The 20,278-nt window shown below is 50.2% G+C and overlaps 2 protein-coding genes across 3 annotated transcripts; one reads left to right on the top strand and one right to left on the bottom strand.

Annotated features, from left to right (window-relative positions):
- Positions 1–4,514: 4,514 nt before the first annotated feature.
- On the bottom strand, positions 4,515–10,575 carry LOC309525031 (uncharacterized protein). The gene is made up of 3 exons (XM_082210372.1): positions 10,439–10,575; positions 9,404–9,643; positions 4,515–6,272 (listed from the first exon to the last, which is right to left on the bottom strand). The coding sequence occupies exon 3, from the start codon at positions 6,223–6,225 to the stop codon at positions 5,005–5,007; it is 1,221 nt and encodes a 406-aa protein (XP_082066498.1). The 5' UTR covers positions 6,226–6,272; positions 9,404–9,643; positions 10,439–10,575; the 3' UTR covers positions 4,515–5,004.
- Positions 10,506–19,287, top strand: LOC309524734 (uncharacterized protein). Of its 2 annotated transcripts, none has more exons than XM_082209704.1 (4): positions 10,506–10,613; positions 15,709–16,546; positions 17,430–17,550; positions 17,990–19,287. In XM_082209704.1, the coding sequence occupies exons 2-4, from the start codon at positions 15,818–15,820 to the stop codon at positions 19,219–19,221; spliced, it is 2,082 nt and encodes a 693-aa protein (XP_082065830.1). In that variant the 5' UTR covers positions 10,506–10,613; positions 15,709–15,817; the 3' UTR covers positions 19,222–19,287. The 2 variants fall into 2 exon arrangements, with proteins under 2 accessions (XP_082065830.1, XP_082065829.1); XM_082209703.1 differs by lacking the exon at positions 10,506–10,613 and adding an exon at positions 14,411–14,545.
- Positions 19,288–20,278: the final 991 nt, after the last annotated feature.

The following is a 20,278-nucleotide window of genomic DNA, read 5'->3' as shown; positions in this document are numbered from 1 at the left end:
CTTACGTGCCTTGCCCGGCAAGCTATGTGCAGATTATTCATCAGCTAGCCACCTCTTCCCATGCCACACATTCTCCAAACAAGTGTCTAACATCAAAAAAGGTCATTATCACTTCCTTCCAACAGATTAAAGGCTGTTCTCAGCCATCAAAGAGCTGAACAAGAGATAGAGAGGGGAAGCAAACAGACAGGAAGGAATGACCATGCTAGATCAACTTAACTCCTCGAAATATACCGTATTTTTCGCTCTATAACACGCACCCGACCATAACACGCACGTAGTTTTTAGAGGAGGAAAACAATAAAAAAAATATTCTAAATGAAACAGTGGGTGTATGATTTTTGTGGCTCATGCTGTGGCCACAGACATGTGATCTGACAGTGAGTTTGGAGTAGCCCAATGCAAAAATCCATGTGGATCCATGCTTTGTAACCACGTTTTTGCACCACTGCGGCCCCAGGCGACAGTGGGTGTGTGATTTTTTTGGTGTAAGATGTAGCCATGGACATGCTATGTGATCTGATGGTGAATTTGGGGTGACCCAGTGCAAAAATCCTGAGGATTCATGTGGATCCGTGCTTTACACTCGTGTAAGCAGCTCCTCTCCTCTCCCGCTTTGCTCTTTTAAAGCAAGCAGGCTCTCTGTCCCTCTCTCCTCCCCACTCCGCGGCTCTTCTTCCACTTTGCTGTTTCAAAGTGAGCCACGGAGGGGGGAAGGAAGGGGAACCATGGATCCTCTGCTCACGACTGCAGCAGATCCCCCCCCCCCGCCACCCATAGGCATTCCCTCCATAACACGCACAGACATTTCCCCTTACTTTCTAGGAGGAAAAAAGTGTGTGTTATGGTGCAAAAAATACGGTAATTGTCTTCCAGATAGATCACCCATTAACCAAATGCATCAGGTCTTATGAGCATTTTGTCTTCCATCCAGGCTGGTGCACATTTTGTGATATGGAAGCTCTCTCTCCCAGGCTGCACTATCCTTGGAAGGCTGGGGTTGGGTGAACCTGTGGCCTATCAAATGGTGCTGGACTCCAACTCCCATCATCCCTGGCCATTGGCCATGCTGGCTGGGGCTGATGGGAGTTGGAGTCCAACGAACCAGTGGAAAGCCACAGGTTCCCCATCCCTGTATGGCCTGGAATGTTTAATTTTGTGTCAACCATGTACAACCACGATCCCTTGCTTGAATAAATACGCTCTTGTGTAGTTTGAAGTGCTGGGGGAAATTCTGGGTGGAAAGGCCTGCATCTTTAAAGAAATCTGCCTCATAATTCCTATCCAATACTTAAAAGGAATAATAGAATCCTAGAGTTGGAAGAGACCACAAGGGCCATCGAGTCCAACCCCCTGCCAAGCAGGAAACACCATCAGAGCACTCCTGACATATGGTTGTCAAGCCTCTGCTTAAAGACCTCCAAAGTAGGAGACTCCACCACACTCCTTGGCAGCAAATTCCACTGTCAAACAGCTCTTACTGTCAGGAAGTTCTTCCTAATGTTTAGGTGGAATCTTCTTTCTTGTAGTTTGGATCCATTGCTCCGTGTCCGCTTCTCTGGAGCAGCAGAAAACAACCTTTCTCCCTCCTCTATGTGACATCCTTTTATATATTTGAACATGGCTATCATATCACCCCTTAACCTCCTCTTCTCCAGGCTAAACATGCCCAGCTCCCTTAGCCGTTCCTCATAAGGCATCGTTTCCAGGCCTTTGACCCTCCTCTGGACACGTTCCAGTTTGTCAGTGTCTTTCTTGAACTGTGGTGCCCAGAACTGGACACAGTACTCTAGGTGAGGTCTGACCAGAGCAGAATACAGGAGTTTATTTTGCAGTAACCTAGAACTCATCTGGAGTCAGTCTTTTGGCGACCACACTTTTAAGGAGGATGGAGACAAATTGGAAGAAGCTCAGAAGACAACGAGGATGCTTGAGGGATTTGGAAACAAGCTCTGTGAGGAAAAGACAGGGATAGCATCTCCCCTATGCATGTGAAGAGGGCAAAAACTTGTGCCACATCTGCAACATACATTCAAAGCACTATCATATCACACTATCACGGCTTCCCCCAAAGAATCCTGGCAAGTGTCGTTTCTTAATTGTTAGGAAAACCCTCATTTCTGTGAGGGAAATAGGGATTTCTCTCACACACAAGATGGCTCCCAAATGGCCACCTACTCTCCCAGTGACCAGAGCGAACAAGATGGTAGCCTCATGCGCCACCTCAGACTATACTACTAGTCCAGGGGTCTGCAACCTTTAAGACAAAAGGAGCCACTTGGACCCGTTTCCAAAGAAAAAACAACAACTGGGAGCCGCAAAACCATTGCGACATTTAAAGCATGTGCGCTGCTGCCCTCTGATCTGACAGTGGGCGGGAAGGTGACGTCGGGACGGTGCGTGACTAACGCACGCACCGCCCCCATGTGACGTCACAGCCAGTACAGCGCCTGCCACAGTGGGGAGTGTCGGGGCGCACAATGCGCCTCCTCCCCTCGCTAGTATCTGCCCCGGAGCCGCGGCAAAGGTGTAAAAGAGCCACATGCGGCTCCGGAGCCGCGGGTTGCAGACCCCTGTACTAGTCATTGCCTTTTCATTCATAGCCATCCACAATTTGGCGGCCATCACCACATCTTGTGTCAGCAAATGCCATTTTTTAAATTGTGCAGGTCTTCCTTTCGCCTGCTCTGAATCTCCTGCTGTTCAGCTTCAGCCTTGGGGTCCAAGCTGATGAGGGAGAAAAACCTTTCCCTGGCCATTTTCTCTCTGCCAGTAGTGGCGGCTGGTGCTCATTAGGGCTACATTTGCACCATATATTTAAAATACTACATTACCCAATGCTTTCTTTCTGGGGCGGGGGGGGGCAGGGGTATGCATACCCCTAAACATTTTGTGAATCTAACGGAAGAAGAAACTAAAATAATAAAAATTAATTTCTTCTCCAGCGCGGTGAATCGTCAGTTCTGTTGCTACCCCTGATGGCAGCCTCACTTCCTGTCACGAGGGAAGTGAGCGTTTAATGTGTGAAGTAGGAGTTGGAATCTAGCACAGTGACTGGTCAGTTTCATTGTTACCACCTCTGACTGCGGCTTCCTTTCCTTTCCCGGTGATTTTCTTGAGTCAAAATGAGAGTACCCCAAAACATTTTAAGAAAAAGAAAGCACCGATAATAGCCCCTGAAAAAAAATTTAACGTAAAGAGTGAATGGGCAGCTTATGAAGAGCTGTTAACAGAAGAACAATCGGAGGCCTCGGAAGCAGTGTCAGACGTTCAGGTTCCAAAGAACGTTCGCAAACCAGAGCATTCACTTATGGGTTTGCAGCGTTCGGGAGCCAAAATGTTCCAACTCACCAGGTGTTCAAGAACCAAGGTTCGACTGTAAGTGTGGTCCTCATATTGGGGAATCAAGCAGTTTGGGTCTGGGTCAGAATGCTGCAAAACCCACATGACCCAAGGTACTGGTGCACAGGTTAGGGCTCTTGATAAAGAAGGCCTGCACACAAAACAACCATCTATTTATTACCATGAAATAACATACAGTAATGCATGAAAAACCCATTTCTTTATTTTTTGCACCGATGGTTCGATTCTGTAGCTGTTTCCCTGCCTGCAGTTGCTCTTGCAGCTGCGTCTCTCCTCCGCACCCAAAATCCCGTGACCCAGAGTGCCTTAGCACAATACATGCTCTGATCCCTTGCACGAATGTGTCGTTGGGTTCCACTGATATCGGTAGGGCGGAAGGCAGGGAGGCCGACAGCAGGTGGCGCCAGAGAGCCAGCGACAGGCACAGCCAACTAACACCGGCCTTGATCCCCTGTTACGGAGTTCTACAAGGGCCACACTGAGACCAAAGAGGAAGAAGCCGACAGACAGCGCCATCCCTTGGACTGGATGCAAGTGGGAACGCATGTCAAGGATGGAGGTTGGTGGGATCGCGCCCCATGTGCCCTAAAAACAGGCCAGGGGTCCACTGACTGCGACGAGAAACCTGGTCAGGTTCACTTTGGCGTTACCGCCTGCGTTACTCAGCAAAGTACAGGAACAGGCCAGTGTGGAAATGTTATGGCTTCTTTCCTAGCTGGGCAGGATTCCCCCCCACCCCATGCATAATACGATTAAATTGGTTGCAGTGGTACCTCTGGTTATGTACTTAATTCGTTCCGGAGGTCCGTTCTTAACCTGAAACTGTTCTTAACCTGAGGTACCACTTTATTTAATGGGGCCTCCCACTGTTTCCACATGATTTCTGTTCTCATCCTGAAGCAAAGTTCTTAACCCAAGGTACTATTTCTGGGTTAGCGGAGTCTGTAACCTGAAGCGTCTGTAACCCGAGGTAAAGGGACCCCAGACCATTGGTCCAGTCGTGGCCGACTCTGGGGTTGCGGCGCTCATCTCGCTTTACTGGCCGAGGGAGCTGGCATACAGCTTCCGGGTCATGTGGCCAGCATGACTAAGCCGCTTCTGGCGAACCAGAACAGCGCATGGAAATGCCATTTACCTTCCCGCCGAATGCTGTTTACCTTCCCGCCGAAGCACCACTTCAGCTAATGGGGCCTCGTGCCGCCGCTGCGCGATTTCTGTTCTCATCCTGAAGCAAAGTTCTTAACCCAAGGTACTATTTCTGGGTTAGCGGAGTCTGTAACCTGAAGCGTATGTAACCCGAGGTACCACTGTACTAAATTTTTCTGCTTCACACACTCCTCTAAAAACAGGCTCCACATTGTTTTCATAAAAGTCTGGTTTAAGCAACTGCATAGTACGCTCTTAAGCATAGCTGTCAACGTTTCCCTTTTTTTAAGGGAAATTCCCTTATTCCGAATAGGATTCCTCGCAAGAAAAGGGAAAAGTTGACAGCTATGCTCCTAAGATTCCCTCTCTTTTTTTTGCATGGGATCTTTGCTGCCCAACTACGGCAGACTGGGGAGTAAAGCCGTTTCCATTCCCCTATTCCACAGGAAGCCCTCCCCACACCCCTCAAAAAAGCCCCCTAAAGGCCAGAAGAGTTTAGGCTTGCAAAGCCTCCCGGTCTTTGTGGGTTCTTTTATGGACCACGAGGTGCGCGCTGCAGGTGAAGCACCTCCCGCAGACGAGGCACATGTACGGCTTCTCCCCCGTGTGGATCCTCTGGTGCTGCATGAGGTGTGCGCTCTGGCTGAAGCTCTTCCCGCAGGTGCCGCACTTGTAGGGCTTCTCGCCCGTGTGGGTCCGCTCGTGCTTCACCACGTCCGAGCTGGTGGTGAAGCTTTTCCCGCACAGCGAGCACTTGTAGGGCTTCTCGCCCGTGTGGGTCCTCTTGTGCTTGACGAGGTCGGAGCTGGAGCGGAAGCTCTTCCCGCAGACGAGGCACTTGCAGGGCTTCTCGCCCGTGTGGGTCCTCTCGTGCTGCGTGAGGATCATGCTCTGGCTGAAGCTCTTGCCGCAGTAGGAGCATTTGTAGGGCCTCTCGCCCGTGTGGCTCCTCTGGTGCTTCACCAGGCCCGAGTTGGACGCGAAGCTCTCCCCGCACGTCAAGCAAGTGTAAGGCCTCTCGCCCGTGTGGGTCCGCTCGTGCTGGATGAGGTTCGAGCTGCGCTTGAAGCTCTTCTCGCAGAGGGAGCAGCTGAAGGGCTTCTCCTCCGTGTGGGTCTTCTTGTGGTTGACGAAGTTCGAGCTGGTGCTGAAGCGCTTCCCGCAGTCGGGGCACTGGTAGGGCCTCTCGCCCGTGTGGGTCCTCTGGTGCGTCATGAGGTGGGCGTTGGAGCAGAAGCTCTTGCCGCACAGGAAGCACTTGTAGGGCTTCTCCTTCGTGTGGAAGCGCTCGTGGACGATCAGGTAGGAGCGCTGGTTGAAGCGCTTCTCGCACACCGAGCACTGGTACGGCTTCTCGCCCGTGTGGATCCGCTCGTGCTTCACCAGGTCCGAGCTCTGGTGGAAGCTGCGCCCGCAGTCGGAGCACTTGTAGGGCTTCTCCCCCGAGTGGTTCCTCTTCTGGTGGCTGATGAGGCTCGAGATGCTGCAGAAGCTCTTCCCGCATTCGGTGCAGATGTAGGACGTCCCTTCGACCGAGCCGCCTTCGTCCAAGACGGGGAGGAGGCCCGGCGGGCCTTCCGGGAGATGGCTGATCTCGCAGATGCCTTCCATGTCGTGAAAGCCGGAAAGGCCGTCGGGCGCCTCCAGCAAGGGCCCACACGCTTCCATGAGGTCGGGGGTTTTCGTCTCGGTGGCCTCCTCTTTGCTGTCACTCATTTGTTCTCCGGCGGCAGGAATTTTCTTTGAAAAATACGTTTCTCAGGCTAAAAAAGGAAAACGAGAGTGAGAAGCAACCTAAACAGGACTCAATCGCTGTGCCGCGGGTGAGTTTGACCGTGAGTCCCTCTAACTCAGTATTTCCCACACTGATTGGCAGTGGCTCTCCTGCAGGGTCAGATTAAGACCTTTAGAGGCCCCTGAGCACTTCAATGATTTTGGTGCCCCCAAAGAGATCTAATTCAAAATAGCAGCAACAGAATAAACAATAATACAGTGGTACCCCAGGTTACAGACGCTTCAGGTTACAGACTCTGCTAACCCAGAAATAGTACCCTGGGTTAAGGACTTTGCTTCAGGATGAGAACAGATATCGTGTGGTGGCGGCAGGATGCCCAATTAGCTAAAGTGGTGCTTCAGGTTAAGAACAGTTTCAGGTTAAGAATGGACCTCCAGAACGAATTAAGTTCTTAACCAGAGGGACCACTATAAACCGCAAAGTAAAATTTTATTTTTCGAAATGAAACAAAACAATGGGAAATATGGAAAACAATGTTTATTTTCATATACTTCCACTTCATTTATATATATATATTTAAAATCCCCTACTTTTCTAGTTGCAGTCACGACTGGACCTAATGGTCAGGGGTCCCTTTACCTTTACCTTTAAAGGGACTCCTGACCATTAGGTCCAGTCTTGGCCAACTCTGGGGTTGCAGCACTCATCTTGCTTTATTGGCCGAGGGAGCTGGCGTACAGCTTCCAGGTCATGTGGCCAGCATGACAAAGCCGCTTCCGGTGAACCAGAGCAGCACACGGAAACGCCGTTTACCTTCCCGCTGGAGTGGTACCTATTTATCTACTCACACTTTGACGTGCTTTCAAACTGCTAGGTTGGCAGGAGCAGGGACCGAGCAATGGGAGGTCACCCCGTCGCAGGGATTCAAACCGCCAACCTTCTGATCGGCAAGTCCTAGGCTCTGTGGTTTAACCCACAGCGCCACCTGCGTCCTGACGGAATGACCGTTAGCCCACCCAGACACAAAAGATGCTCTTTTGAATATGCAACACTTGACATTGCAATGACCTCCGGAGCAAAGGATAAGTTATGAAAGGGCCACAGGAACTCGCTCCCCAAAAACTTTCCCCAAGGCTGCCCCTTATACCTCATACACACTAATCTGCAAGCTTCTCCCAAGGGGCTCTTTAAAACCAGGGCTGACTCAAGTTTGTGGGGGGGGGGAAATAATAATAATAATAATAATAATAATAATAATAATAATAATAATAATAATTTCTTTATTTATACCGTGCCCATCTAACTTGGTTTCCCCAGCCACTCTGGGCTGCTCCCCTAAAAATATTTAAAACACGATAAAACATCAAACGTTAAAAGCTTCCCTAAACAGGGCTGTCTTCAGATGTCTTCTAAAAGTCAGAGAGTTGCTTATTTCCTTGACATCTGATGGGAGGGCGTTCCACAGGGCGGGCGCCACCATCGAGAAGGCCCTCTGCCTAGTTCCTGGAAGCACCGTAGCTCAGGGCCAGAGCGTCTGCCTTATCCCGGGTGCGATTCCCAGTGCCTCTGGGCAAGAACGGGAAAAGCTGCTGCCCCAAACCCTGGAGAGCCTCTGCCAGTCAGTGTTGATTTTCCGACGTGGAATAAGACAGCTTCCGGTTTTGTTCCCATGTCAGTGCTGTGCCGCCTTGTAGCAGAGTTCTGGACCACTGGTCCATTCAGCTGAGAACTGTCTGCACTGATTGGCAGAAGCTCTCCGGGTGTTTCAGGGAGAGCAGTATTATTGCTATTATTTAATTAATTAAATCCACATCCTGCCCTTTGTCTGAGGACCACACGGTGACTGGAGAGGCCACTGAGGCTCAAAGCTGGCAGCTTCTGCTTGCCTTGTACAGAGAAACAGGAAGCTGTCATGTAAACCGCTAAACCGTGAACTGTCTCGCCAGAGTGGTGCATGCTCTAGTTATCTCCCGCTTGGACTACTGCAATGCGCTCTACGTGGGGCTATCTTTGAAGGTGACCCGGAAACTACAACTAATCCAGAATGCGGCAGCTAGACTGGTGACCGGGGGCGGCCGCCGAGACCACATAACACCGGTCTTGAAAGACCTACATTGGCTCCCAGTACGTTTCCAAGCGCAATTCAAAGTGTTGGTGTTGACCTTTAAAGCCCTAAATGGCCTCGGCCCAGTATACCTGAAGGAGCATCTCCACCCCCATCGTTCTGCCCGGACACTGAGGTCCAGCTCCGAGGGCCTTCTGGCGGTTCCCTCATTGCGAGAAGCAAAGCTACAAGGAACCAGGCTGAGGGCCTTCTCGGTAGTGGCGCCCGCCCTGTGGAATGCCCTCCCATCAGATGTCAAAGCGATAAACAACTACCTGACATTCAGAAGACATCTTAAGGCAGCCCTGTTCAGGGAAGTTTTTAATGTGTGACCTTTTAGTGTATTTTTGGTCTCTGTGGAAGCCGCCCAGAGTGGCTGGGGAAACCCAGCCAGATGGGCGGGGTACAAATAAAAAATTATTATTATTATTCACTGAGCTCAGTATTGTCTACACTGACTGGCAGCCGCTCTCTGGGATTTCATTGCCAGCGGAGATGGCAGGGATTTTGGACCTTTTGCATGCAGGACAGCTACTCTGCCACTGAGCACAGGCTCTTTCCTGGGGCATTTCTCAGATCGACCTGCGTTTAAAAGGAGGAGGAAGAGGGTAGGTAGGAGGGGTTGCTAACTTTTTCCAACACAGCCTGCAGCTCTGCCTTTGGACAGCATTCCGATCTGCAGGCGTCTTTGTCCCTGTGTGGCAAAAAAGCTCCACACCTGCTTTTTTCTTGCACATTTCTGCACATCCAGCCGCCGTCCAAGAGCAAAATCAGGCTTTCGCACACTGCCCAGTCCATTGGCAACCTTAAAAAGGCCCCCTTTGCCATAATCCTGGATTATGAAGGTTTCTCTTTTCCCACCTCCTCCCCTGTTCCAGACAGAGATCTAAATATTTGCGATCCAGCTTTTCCAGCCACCCAGGAAGGGAAGGGGAGTTTCCTATTGTCCCCCCTCGCTGCACTACCTCGCCTTTTGTCTCTCCTCCTCCCCCACTGGAAAAAAGGGGAAAGAGAAGGAAGACTAAGCACGATTTTAAGGGAAGCAACTTTCCTACCTCCGCAAGCCCTCCGGACGCACCGCCGCCTGCAAGAGCGCAGCGCGCAGCAACACGCGCACAAAAGAAGCGGCTCTGCTGAACAGCTCCTGCAACTGCCGATTTGCAAATGGGTTTTGCTGGAGCGATTGAAAAGGAGACAGAGAGAGAGAGGAAGGAACAGGAAGTGGCCGTCGCTGTTTATCGTCCCCCTTTGCAAAAAAAAAAAAAAAGAGAGAGAGAGAGACATGAAAACAGAGTCTCTCTAGCACAGTGTTTCCCAACCTTTTTTGGGCAAAGGCACACTTGTTTCATGAAAAAAATCTCGAGGCACACCACCATGCCAGATGGGGAAAGGTCACTTTTTACTTATGTAAAATAAAAAATAAAAAAAATAGTAACAGCATAGAAGGTAATGGTTAGGCTAGCATCCCTCTTCCAAATATGCTAGGTTTTTATTTGCAGGGACTGTTCTACATGGGAAAGCATTCAGCACTGTCATTCTCCCATCTGCCATCTGAATTGGTACTATTCTGGGTCAACTTACTCTGCTGCATGTGTAGATGAAAATGGCACCAAGTGTGGGGGAGGGGGCAGAACAGGTTTCAGATACAGGATATTAAGCATACACGTACTTCAGATTGAACTGGTTGCTTGCTTTGCAAGTTTTCATTTCCCAAATGACTGCCTTGGCAAGCGCAATACCTACCAGGCTCAACGCCGGTCTCGCGCTGCCGCTTCCCGCGCTCTCAAGGACCCGGGAGGAGGAAGGCGTGAAGGGAATCCCGAAGGCGGCCGAAGCGAGCGGCGATGGGATGTGGGAGGGAGCTCGCTCGCCGCCCCGCGTGTGCCTATGTGGGGCACGTTACAGCCCCGTGACGTCAGCGCCACGCAGGCAGCCAGGCAGGCAGACGGCGAGAGCCCCGCGCTGGGCGGCCTCTCCTCGCTGCCGCCGCCCCGCCTCTCGCCGCCCGCCTCGCCCGCCTCCCTCCCACGGCACACCAGGCAACGTCTCGCGGCACACTAGTGTGCCGCGGAACACCGGTTGGGAAACACTGCTCTAGCAATCGTGGATTTTGGGCGCCTCCTTCCAAAGGCGCAAAGGCGGGGAGGGAGAGAAAATAAATAAATTCCAAATTATCCGTGAAACTGCAAGGAAGTTTCTGGTGAAGAATTCTGGAAAGCTCCCAAGCTTGCTGGCTTTTGGGGGCGGAAGGGGGTGATGTCTGGGGTGAGTCTAACAAAGGAATATGCCATATACAGAGTCAGAAAATTGGTCCATTTAGTGCAGTGCTGTCTACACTGACTGGCAGCGGCTGTCCAGGGTTCCAGGCAAGGCGCCTCTCCCAATCCTCTTTTTTTTAAAAAAATATTTATACTATTCAGATATATACATTTCACTGATTTTACAATCATTTTGACATTTTAAATCTTGACTTCCTTCCCCCGCTTTCTGTGGTTCCTTAAATTTATTTTTATTTTAAATATCTTCTGCATATTCAAATTAACTTAACTTGTTTATCTCCTTTAAATATATACAGTGGTACCTCAGGTTACATACGCTTCAGGTTACATATGCTTCAGGTTACAGACTCCGCCAGCCCAGAAATAGTACCTCGGGTTAAGAACTTTGCTTCAGGATGAGAACAGAAATTGCACAGCAGCAGCGGGAGGCCCCATTAGCTAAAGTGGTGCTTCAGGTTAAGAACAGTTTCAGGTTAAGAACGGACCTCCAGAACGAATTAAGTACATAACCAGAGGTACCACTGTACAGTACTCTTAATGTAGCTGCAGGTTATTACAATAATCCTGCCAGTGTTTTTATCTGTTTACAATTTATCTGTAAATATTCAATAAACCATTTCCATTCTTTTATAAAAGTTTGTTTCCTTGATTTCTTATTCTTCCGGTAAGTTTCGCCGTTTCCATAAGTTTTTTTATTCCTTTTTCCTTTCCTGGGATTTCTTTCCATTTTGCGGAAAGTAATATTCTTGCCGCTGTAGTCACATAAATGAATAAATTGCTATACAGTGGTATCTCAGGTTAAGTACTTAATTTGTTCCGGAGGTCCGTTCTTAACCTGAAGCACCACTTTAGCTAATGGGGCCTCCTGCTGCCACCGTGCCACCAGAGCACGATTTCTGTTCTCATCCTGAAGCAAAGTTCTTAACCTGAAGCACGATTTCTGGGTTAGCGGAGTCTGTAACCTGAAGCGTATGTAACCCGAGGTACCACTGCACAATTTAGGTAGTTCTGTTCCTATGATTCCCAAGAGGTCTCTCTCATCCTACCAAGAGAATGTTACTGGGGACTCAAAGGGGAAGGCGAAGGGGCGACTTGGGAAACGTTTGTGATAGAACATAGGGTGGCATTCACCTACTATATGCATTTAAAACACGATGATTACTATTATAAACAGTAATGCCTCCCCTCCCTGCAAAAAAAATAAAAATCTAGGAGTTGTAGTTTGTTAATGGTGCTGACAGTTGCTAGGAGACCACTGTTCCCCTTGAAATAAAAAAATTAGGGACACACACACACATATATATATATATATATACACACACACACACAGTGGTACCTCGGGTTAAGTACTTAATTTGTTCCGGAGGTCTGTTCTTAACCTGAAACTGTTCTTAACCTGAAGCACCACTTTAGCTAATGCCTCCCACTGCCGCCGCGCCGCTGGAGCACGATTTCTGTTCTTATCTTGAAGCAAAGTTCTTAACCTGAAGCACTATTTCTGGGTTAGCGGAGTCTGTAACCTGAAGTGTATGTTAAGACACAAATCCTGTCTTAAGGGTATGTCTGTGCATGAATAGGATGAGCCCGTGACCTGGCTCAGGAACTAAGTATTTATCATTACAAAAGACTGGCCAGGCTCCCCAGGTAATCCAATCAAGTGACCATTAACAGGTAACCTGCCAGACAGGAGATAAACAACGCACTCAGATTTCTGTTGTGGACTGCCCTTTCTGTGATGTAGGTATGATATATCTGGGGGTGGTCTTGAGCTACACCCCTTCTGTGATGTATGATGTTTCTGGGGGTGGTCTTGGACTCCAGGGCAGGCAATTTAAAATGTCTATATAAGGGCGGGCACACCTTTGTTCAGGGTCCTCCTCCTTCTCCTGCGTGTGAAGGGGGCACCCTGTTGCAACAGTTCAATAAAGACCAGGCTTACCAGCTGCTTTGCTTCTCAATATTCTCTGGTTGGCCTCTGTTATTTTCTCCGACCGATGGAGAACCTACAAAGGACTCTATAAGGGCTCGTGTGTGCCCTATAAGGGAATAAGGGCAGATTTTTGTTTATTACACCCTCATGGAGCTACAGTTCCCAAAATTCCCTGTGAAGCCGGATTTATTGTTAAACGGCTCTGAGGACTGTAGCTCTGTGAATGGAATAGGCATTTGTGAACAGCTCACAGCACCCTTAACAAACTATAGATCCCAATACAGTGGTGCCTCGCAAGATGAAATTAATTCGTTCCGCGAGTTTTGTCGCCTTGAGATTTTTTCCGTATTGCGAAGCACGGTGTCGGGAAAGTTTTGGAAAAGCTTCAAAAATCACCAAAGGCTTTAAAAACCTCAAAAAAGGCTACCACACCGCGTTCTATGAGTTGCTCCTTGAAGTCAAGTCGCAACTGTATTAACGGTGTTAAGAAAAAGGAAACAAACTTGCAATACGTTTCCGTCTTGCGAAGCAAGCCCATAGGGAAAATCGTCTTGCGAAGCAGCTCAAAAAACAAAAAACCCTTTCGTCTAGCGAGTTTTTTGTCTTGCGAGGCATTCGTCTTGCGAGGTACCACTGTATTATTGTTATTTTGTAGGGGTGTGTGTGTAGCCATGGCTGTTTAGAGTAGTGTGCTCATTTGAAAACAGCTGTGGGTGGTCTCAGCAATGTGGGGTTTATCCACACCTGCCAGATGACTGCAGTTGGGTGAAGCATCCCAAGACTGCTTCTTTCTCCTTTCACCTGGGCATGTGCAGAGAGGAAAAGGTGTGAGCATAATCAAGGGGAGGGTTTCAATTCACATACACTTCCAGACAGAGGCAAACATTTTTTTCTTCTACAGATGGGTTAGTGTGTAATCTGTCTATATCTGCCCAGATTTGTAAGGTTGGCAGGCCTTTGGTTGATCTGACTTACATCCTATGACCTTTTAAAATGTGTGTGTGTGTGTTTTTGAGGGGGCTATTGGGTTGTTGTTTTTATTTTGTATTAGGTATTTTGTGGTTTTATATCTTGATTTTATTCTGTGAACCGCCCTGGGACCCCAGGGTATTTTGTTGTTGTTTATTCGTTTAGTCGTGTCCGACTCTTCGTGACCCCCTGGACCAGAGCACGCCAGGCACTTCTGTCCTCCACTGCCTCCCACAGTTTGATCAAACTCATGCTGGAAGCTTTAAGAACACTGTCCAACCATCACGTCCTCTGTCGTCCCCTTCTCCTTCTGCCCTCCATCTTTCCCAGCATCAGGGTCTTTTCCAGGGATTCTTCTCTTCTCATGAGGTGGCCAAAGTATTGGAGCCTCAGCTTCAGGATCTGTCCTTCCAGTGAGCACTCAGGGCTGATTTCCTTCAGAATGGATAGGCTGGGTCTTCTTGCAGTCCGTGGGACTCTCAAGAGTCTCCTCCAGCACCATAATTCAAAAGCATCACTTCTTCGGCGATCAGCCTTCTTTATGGTCCAGCTCTCACTTCCATACATCACTACTGGGAAAACCATAGCTTTTAGTATACGGACCTTTGTTGGCAAGGTGATGTCTCTACTTTTTAATACCCCTGGGTATAGGATGGTATATAAATTCAATAAACTATAATTATAATTAGCATTTGTTGGAAATATACTTTTAACTGCTGGTTTTATTTAGAATTTATTCCATATAAATTTATTTTTAACGTTTGGCTTTTCCTCTCTCATGACACAGAAATTATAGAAAAGAAAGGGGGAATCCCTTTATTCTACTCTGTGCTCTGGTTGTCACAAAGGGTTAAGCTGAGAGAGTCGGGATTTCCAGAGCGGCACTCCGGACGGAAATTGTTATGACTATTGAAGGTCCTCCTCTTCCTTTTCTCCCCCTTAGCGACTCTATGGTGCTTTTTTTTGCTGCAAAGTAGAGGCTGGAAAAAGAGATTTTTCAGCTCCCGGGAGGGAATCCGGTAAGTGGTAAGCGCCATGAGGCAGGAGCAGAGAGCTGGCCTGGACTAGGAAGGTTTGCTTTAGGGATCTGCTGGAGCGGACAGACCCCTCCCAGACCAGCCTCCTGCTCCCAACAGTGGGCAGCCAGACATCTCTGGGATGCTCAGAGGCGGCGAGGCAGCAGCAAACCTCTTGCTGCTCTCCGCCTCCAGCATCTTGTGATCACAGGTAAACTGCTCCTGAACATGCAGGTTCCACGGAGCTCTGATGAGTTTTGGAACATCCTCTGTGGATTTCTCTGTCCCACCCCTTTTAAACATAAAGTCTATCAAGGACTATTCTTCATCATGGCTATGTCTTCAGGGACATTATGTCAGGGGTGGTCAGAAGTCAGACGGGGTGATTTGCAGTAGATCACTAAGAGTCTCTAAGGCTCCTTGATTGCCAGTTGATTAGAAATAGCAGCAACAACTCCTTCTCCCACCCTGCAAAAATGAAACAGCTTCTGAATGTGAGAAAGCGCAGTGGGAAACTAGGACTGGACTCTCGTGTGAAAGGGCTGTAATCAGGGGGCCATCTGCACTATGCATTTAGCGCAATGACGTGGGTGGTGCTGTGGGTTAAACCACAGAGCCTAGGACTTGCCGATCAGAAGGTCGGCGGTTCGAATCCCCGCGATGGGGTGAGCTCCCGTTGCTCAGTCCCTGCTCCTGCCAACCTAGCGGTTCGAAAGCACGTCAAAGTGCAAGTAAATAAATAGGTACCACTCCAGCGGGAAGGTAAACGGTGTTTCCGTGCATTGCTCTGGTTCGCCAGAAGCGGCATAGTCATGCTGGCCACATGACCCGGAAGCTGTACGCCGGCTCCCTTGGCAAATAAAGCGAGATGAGCGCTGCAACCCCAGAGTCAGCCACGACCGGACCTAATGGTCAGGGGCCCTTTACCTTTAAACTGTCATGGCTGGGAACTGTAGTTTGTTAAGAGTGCTGAGAGGAGACCCCCTATGCCCCTCACAGAGCTACAGTTCTCTGAGGACTGAGCATGCTCAGTGTGCACAGAATGCTGGCTGCTGATTGGTGGGATGGAAAACATGGGGGCAGAGAATGGAATGGAGTATCCTGAACAGGAGTCTTCCACGCTGCAACTTTTTGCTTCAGCTCCCACTGATTCTCTTTCCTTGCAGAGGCACCGGGCCTTATAAACAATCCTGGACCTGGCAGCTGACATCACCGAGAAACATGGGATAGCAGTGTGTGAGTGACCCCTGCCAAGCCCCGGAGTTGAGAGAGGTGATGGCGTCCGAACGCAGGAATGCAGCTGTCTGGACTGTCCCCCGCGATGTCCTGCTGAAGGAGGAGGCATCGGATTCCGAACCGGAGGAGGCTGCAGGAACAGGCCCCTTGGCCGTCCACTCAGAGAGCCTCAAGGAATTGTGGGAAGGGACCAGAACAGAGCACATTAAGCAGGAACCCGAGGAAGTGGCTCAGGAGGAGTGCTGGGGAGCTCAGTGTCAGGGGCTCCTGAAGGCTGTGCGGTCTCCACAGCCTGAGCCAGGAAACCTGCAGCTGGCCAGCAATGGGCCAAGGGGCGCTCAGGCTTCCTTTGAGGGGCGACCAGACACTGGGCGAGGCAGGGTGATCCGCCACCTGCCCGGCCCTGGAGGAGACGTCCCCCCGCCCACCCACAGCATATTGGCCCTGGATCGTGGGGAAGTGAAGAAGGAGGCTCCCAGCCAGGAGGTGGAGCGCCTGTGCTTCAGGCAGTTCCTCTACCAGGAGGCCGAGGGGCCGCGAGATCTCTGTGGGATGCTGTGGAGGCTCTGCCACCGGTGGCTGCAGCCGGAGAGGCGCAGCAAGGAGCAGATCCTGGAGCTGGTGATCCTGGAGCAGTTCCTGGCCGTCCTGCCCCCGGAGATGCAGAGCTGGGTGAGGGAAGGCGGGCCGGAGACTTGCAGTCAGGCAGTCGGCCTGGCGGAGGATTTCCTGGAGAGGCAGCAAGAGAACGAGCACGAAATACAACAGGTGAGAGGGCAGGAGATCAGTCCTGGGAAGAACAAAAGGAGCAATGGCAAGGAGCCCGGAGGACTAGCCATTGGGGCAGTTTTTGCTGGCTGTAAATGTGCATTGGACTGAGATCAGGCATAGGCAAACTCGGCCCTCCAGATGTTTTGGGACTACAATTCCCATCATCCCTGACCACTGGTCCTGCCAGCTGGGGATCATGGGAGTTGTAGGCCAAAAACATCTGGAGGGCCAAGTTTGCCTATGCCTTCCCTAGATGGTTCGAAAATGGGATCTGGCTGAATCAACAGGGGTTGGCTGCATTGGCAGAGTAGAACCTCCAGGTTCTGAGGCAGTGTACCTTAGAACGCCACTTGCTGGGGGAAGAGTAAGGATGGTGTGCAGCGCACTCTCTGCCCTAATGGACCAGCTTCCACTGCTGTGAACAGGCAGTCAGTGTTGGTCTCTGGCCCTTCAGGGCTCTGTATCTGGCATCTTGAGAGAGAAGAGAGAAGCTATGTGGATGGTTTCCTGTGCTCCAGTCCCTGTCTTGAGATGGGCTGCCACATCCTGCCCCAGCTGGTTTAATGCATCCCCCTTCAAAGACAGCGCAGAGGACAGCCTTTGCCTGAAGAAAGTCTCCTTGAGATTCTGGAGAGCTGCTGCCAGTCAGTGTAGACAATACTGTGAAAGATGGGCCAATGGCCAGACCCAGTCAAAGGCAGGGAGTCTTTGGCCCTCCAGATGTTGCTGGACTCCCACTCCCCTGACCCTTCGCAATGCTGGCTGGGGGCTGATGGGAACTGGAGTCCCACAGTATCTGGAGAAGCTCCAGAGGTTCCCCACCCCTGAATCTCAAGCAATTCGCACCCATTTCTTTGTCTCGTTCTTTCTGCTGTTTCAGGTCCTCTGGCCCTTCAAGGAGAAAGCAGATGATTCCCCTGAGGCTGACGGGGCTCTGTCAGACTCTGGTGAGTGGCCGCTCACCAAAGTGGAGGATTCGGCTGCTGATGCCCCTTGGCTGGGTAAGGAGTCTTTGGCTGGGGGGGAGCTCTCTTGCAGAGCGAGTTATGCAAGTGAGGGGCCACCACAATAAAGACTCTGGCTGGAGATCTAGTGCCCACCAATCTAACTGACCTTACAGGTGCACTAGCAATCAGGATCTCTGAGGCCACACTTAGGGCCTGTGTGAGTTCCTGTAGGTCAGCCTTTCTCAGCCTGTGGGTCCCCAGATGTTGTTGAACTACAACTCCCATCACCCCTAGCTAGCAAGGCCAGAGCTCAGGGATGATGGGAGTTGTAGTCCAACAACATCTGGGGACCCACAGGTTGAGAACTGCTGCTGTAGGTGGTTCTTCAAATAACTGGGCTCCAAACCCCTTATTTGATTATTATTCAGGCCCTCCTTTTTCCTTGGGGAAGGAAAATCTCTCTTTCTAAGGATCCCTTTCCCCCCTCTAACAGATGGTGAGGAGAAGAAGAATCTGCCAGTCAATTCTGAAGAAGCTGAACCACGTTGGATGCTGCCAGAGAGAGCAGAACGGACTGTATCCCTATATGCCGACTGGGGAGAAGCATCCGAAAACCAGCAGGAAACTCACCCCCATAATGAAGAAGGCAAATCCATTCCTTTCCAGCTCCCTGCCATGCCAGTCCAGCAAAGGTTCCTCAAGGGTGAGACATGCACTGAGTGCGGAAAATCTTTTCGCTGCAAGGCGGAACTCACCGAACACCAGAGAATGCACTCCGGAGAGAAACCCTACATCTGCTCCGACTGTGGGAAGAGCTTCTGCAGGAGGAATGTCCTAGTTGCACATCAGAGAATCCACACTGGGGAGAAGCCCTTCAACTGCCCGGACTGCGGGAAAAACTTCAACCAGCGATCGCATCTTACGGCACATGAGAGAACCCACACGCAAGAGAAGCCCTTTGCTTGCCTGGACTGCGGACAGAGCTTTAGTAGGCGCACTGGGCTTGCGTCTCACCAGAGGATCCACACGGGAGAGAAGCCCTATCGCTGCCAAGACTGCGGGAAAAGTTTCAGGCAGAGATTCGATCTTATTCGACATCAGAGAATCCACACGGGCGAGAAGCCACACCAGTGCCCCGACTGCGCCAAAAGCTTCAGGAACAAATCCGCTTTCCTCGTGCACAGAAGAATCCACACTGAGGAGAAACCGTACCCGTGCTCTGGGTGTGGGAAGAACTTCCGGCATCGCACCAACCTCCTCGCGCATGAAAGGATCCACACGGGAGAGAAGCCCTACAAGTGCGGAGAGTGTGGGAAGAGTTTTGGTGACAGGTCGTCCCTCATGAAACACAAGCGAGCCCACACGGGCGAGAAGCCGTACAAGTGTGCCGAGTGTGGGAAATGCTTCTCTCAGAACGCCGGCCTGGTTCAGCATGAGAAGATCCACACGGGAGAAAAACCCTTTCAGTGCCCAGACTGTCCCAAAAGCTTCCGGGACAAGTCGGCCTTTGTCGTTCACCACAGGACGCACACGAGGGAGAAACCGTTTCACTGCTTGATCTGTGAGAAGAGCTTCAGCCATCGCTCCAACCTTCTCAAACACGAAAGAACCCACACTGGGGTGAAGCCATACAAGTGCCTGGAGTGCGGAAAGGGCTTCACTCAGAGGCCAAATCTCCTCGTACACGCGAGAAGCCATTTGAAAGAGGAAGGGGAGATTGGCTAAGAGGGTGGGGAGAACTACCTCAATGGGCATCCCCGGTTGGAAAATAAAACAAGGCCCTGAGTTTTAGAGATCTCTATTTTGTTGCCATTTGCCACTGTTATTGAGTGGCAAAGAGGAAGGTCAGGAGAAGTATGTGCTTATTATCTGTGGCATAAAAGGAAGGGGAGGGTGTCAGGCTGTGGTCAAATCTCATAAAAGATGGAGAGACCACCTTGAAAAGGTCCTTTCCGTATCATTCAGTAATTAAATTAAATTAAATTAAGAATACAGTCATACCTCATGTTACGTTCCCTTCATGTTACGTTCTTTCAGGATACGTCCCGTGGCGACCCGGAAGTACCGGAAAGGGTTACTTCCGGGTTTCGCCGCTCGCACATGTGCAGATGCACAAAATGATGTCACGCGCATGCGCAGAAGCAACGAATCACAACCCGCGCATGCGCAGACGTGCCACTGCAGGTTGCTCTCTTTTCATGTTGCAAATGGGACTCCGGAATGGATCCCGTTCGCAACCAGAGGTACCACTGTACAGTTGTACCTTGGATCTCAAACGCCTTGGCTCCCAAACTACCAAAACCTAGAAGTGAGCATTCTGGCTTTCAAGCGATTTTTGGAAGCCGAATGTCTGGCGTGGCTTCCGCAGCTTCCAATTGGCCGCAGGATGATCCTGCGGCCAATCGGAAGCCGCACCTTGGTTTTTGAACACTTCCGAGGAGTCGAATGGACTCCCGGAACGTATTCTGTTTGAGAACCAAGGTACGACTTTATCAGGAAAGCCAAAGGTCTGTTTAGTCCAACATCAAGTTTTGCACAGCTGAGTTTAGTTTCTTCTTCAAATGTCACCGTCCCAGGAAGCTTTGCCCCACAGCCACTCACAATGAACATTAACGTCTTCAGAGTATACATTACAGTTAATTTATTTTAAAACAAAAACACAAACCTGCCCATCTGCTGCAACAAATGTCAATGGTGGGGGGGAGGTGTCTTTATTCCATGATGTGCCACCACCCTGTGGGAAACGCAGAGAAAGGAGAGCAGGCTGCAGCGGTCAGTAGTC

Source organism: Podarcis vaucheri, assembly GCF_965113315.1.
Source record: "Podarcis vaucheri genome assembly, chromosome: 2".
NCBI classification, from domain to species: Eukaryota; Metazoa; Chordata; class Lepidosauria; order Squamata; family Lacertidae; genus Podarcis; species Podarcis vaucheri.
The sequence above is the reverse complement of the archived record's forward strand: the minus strand, read 5'-3'. Positions and strand labels throughout refer to the sequence as shown.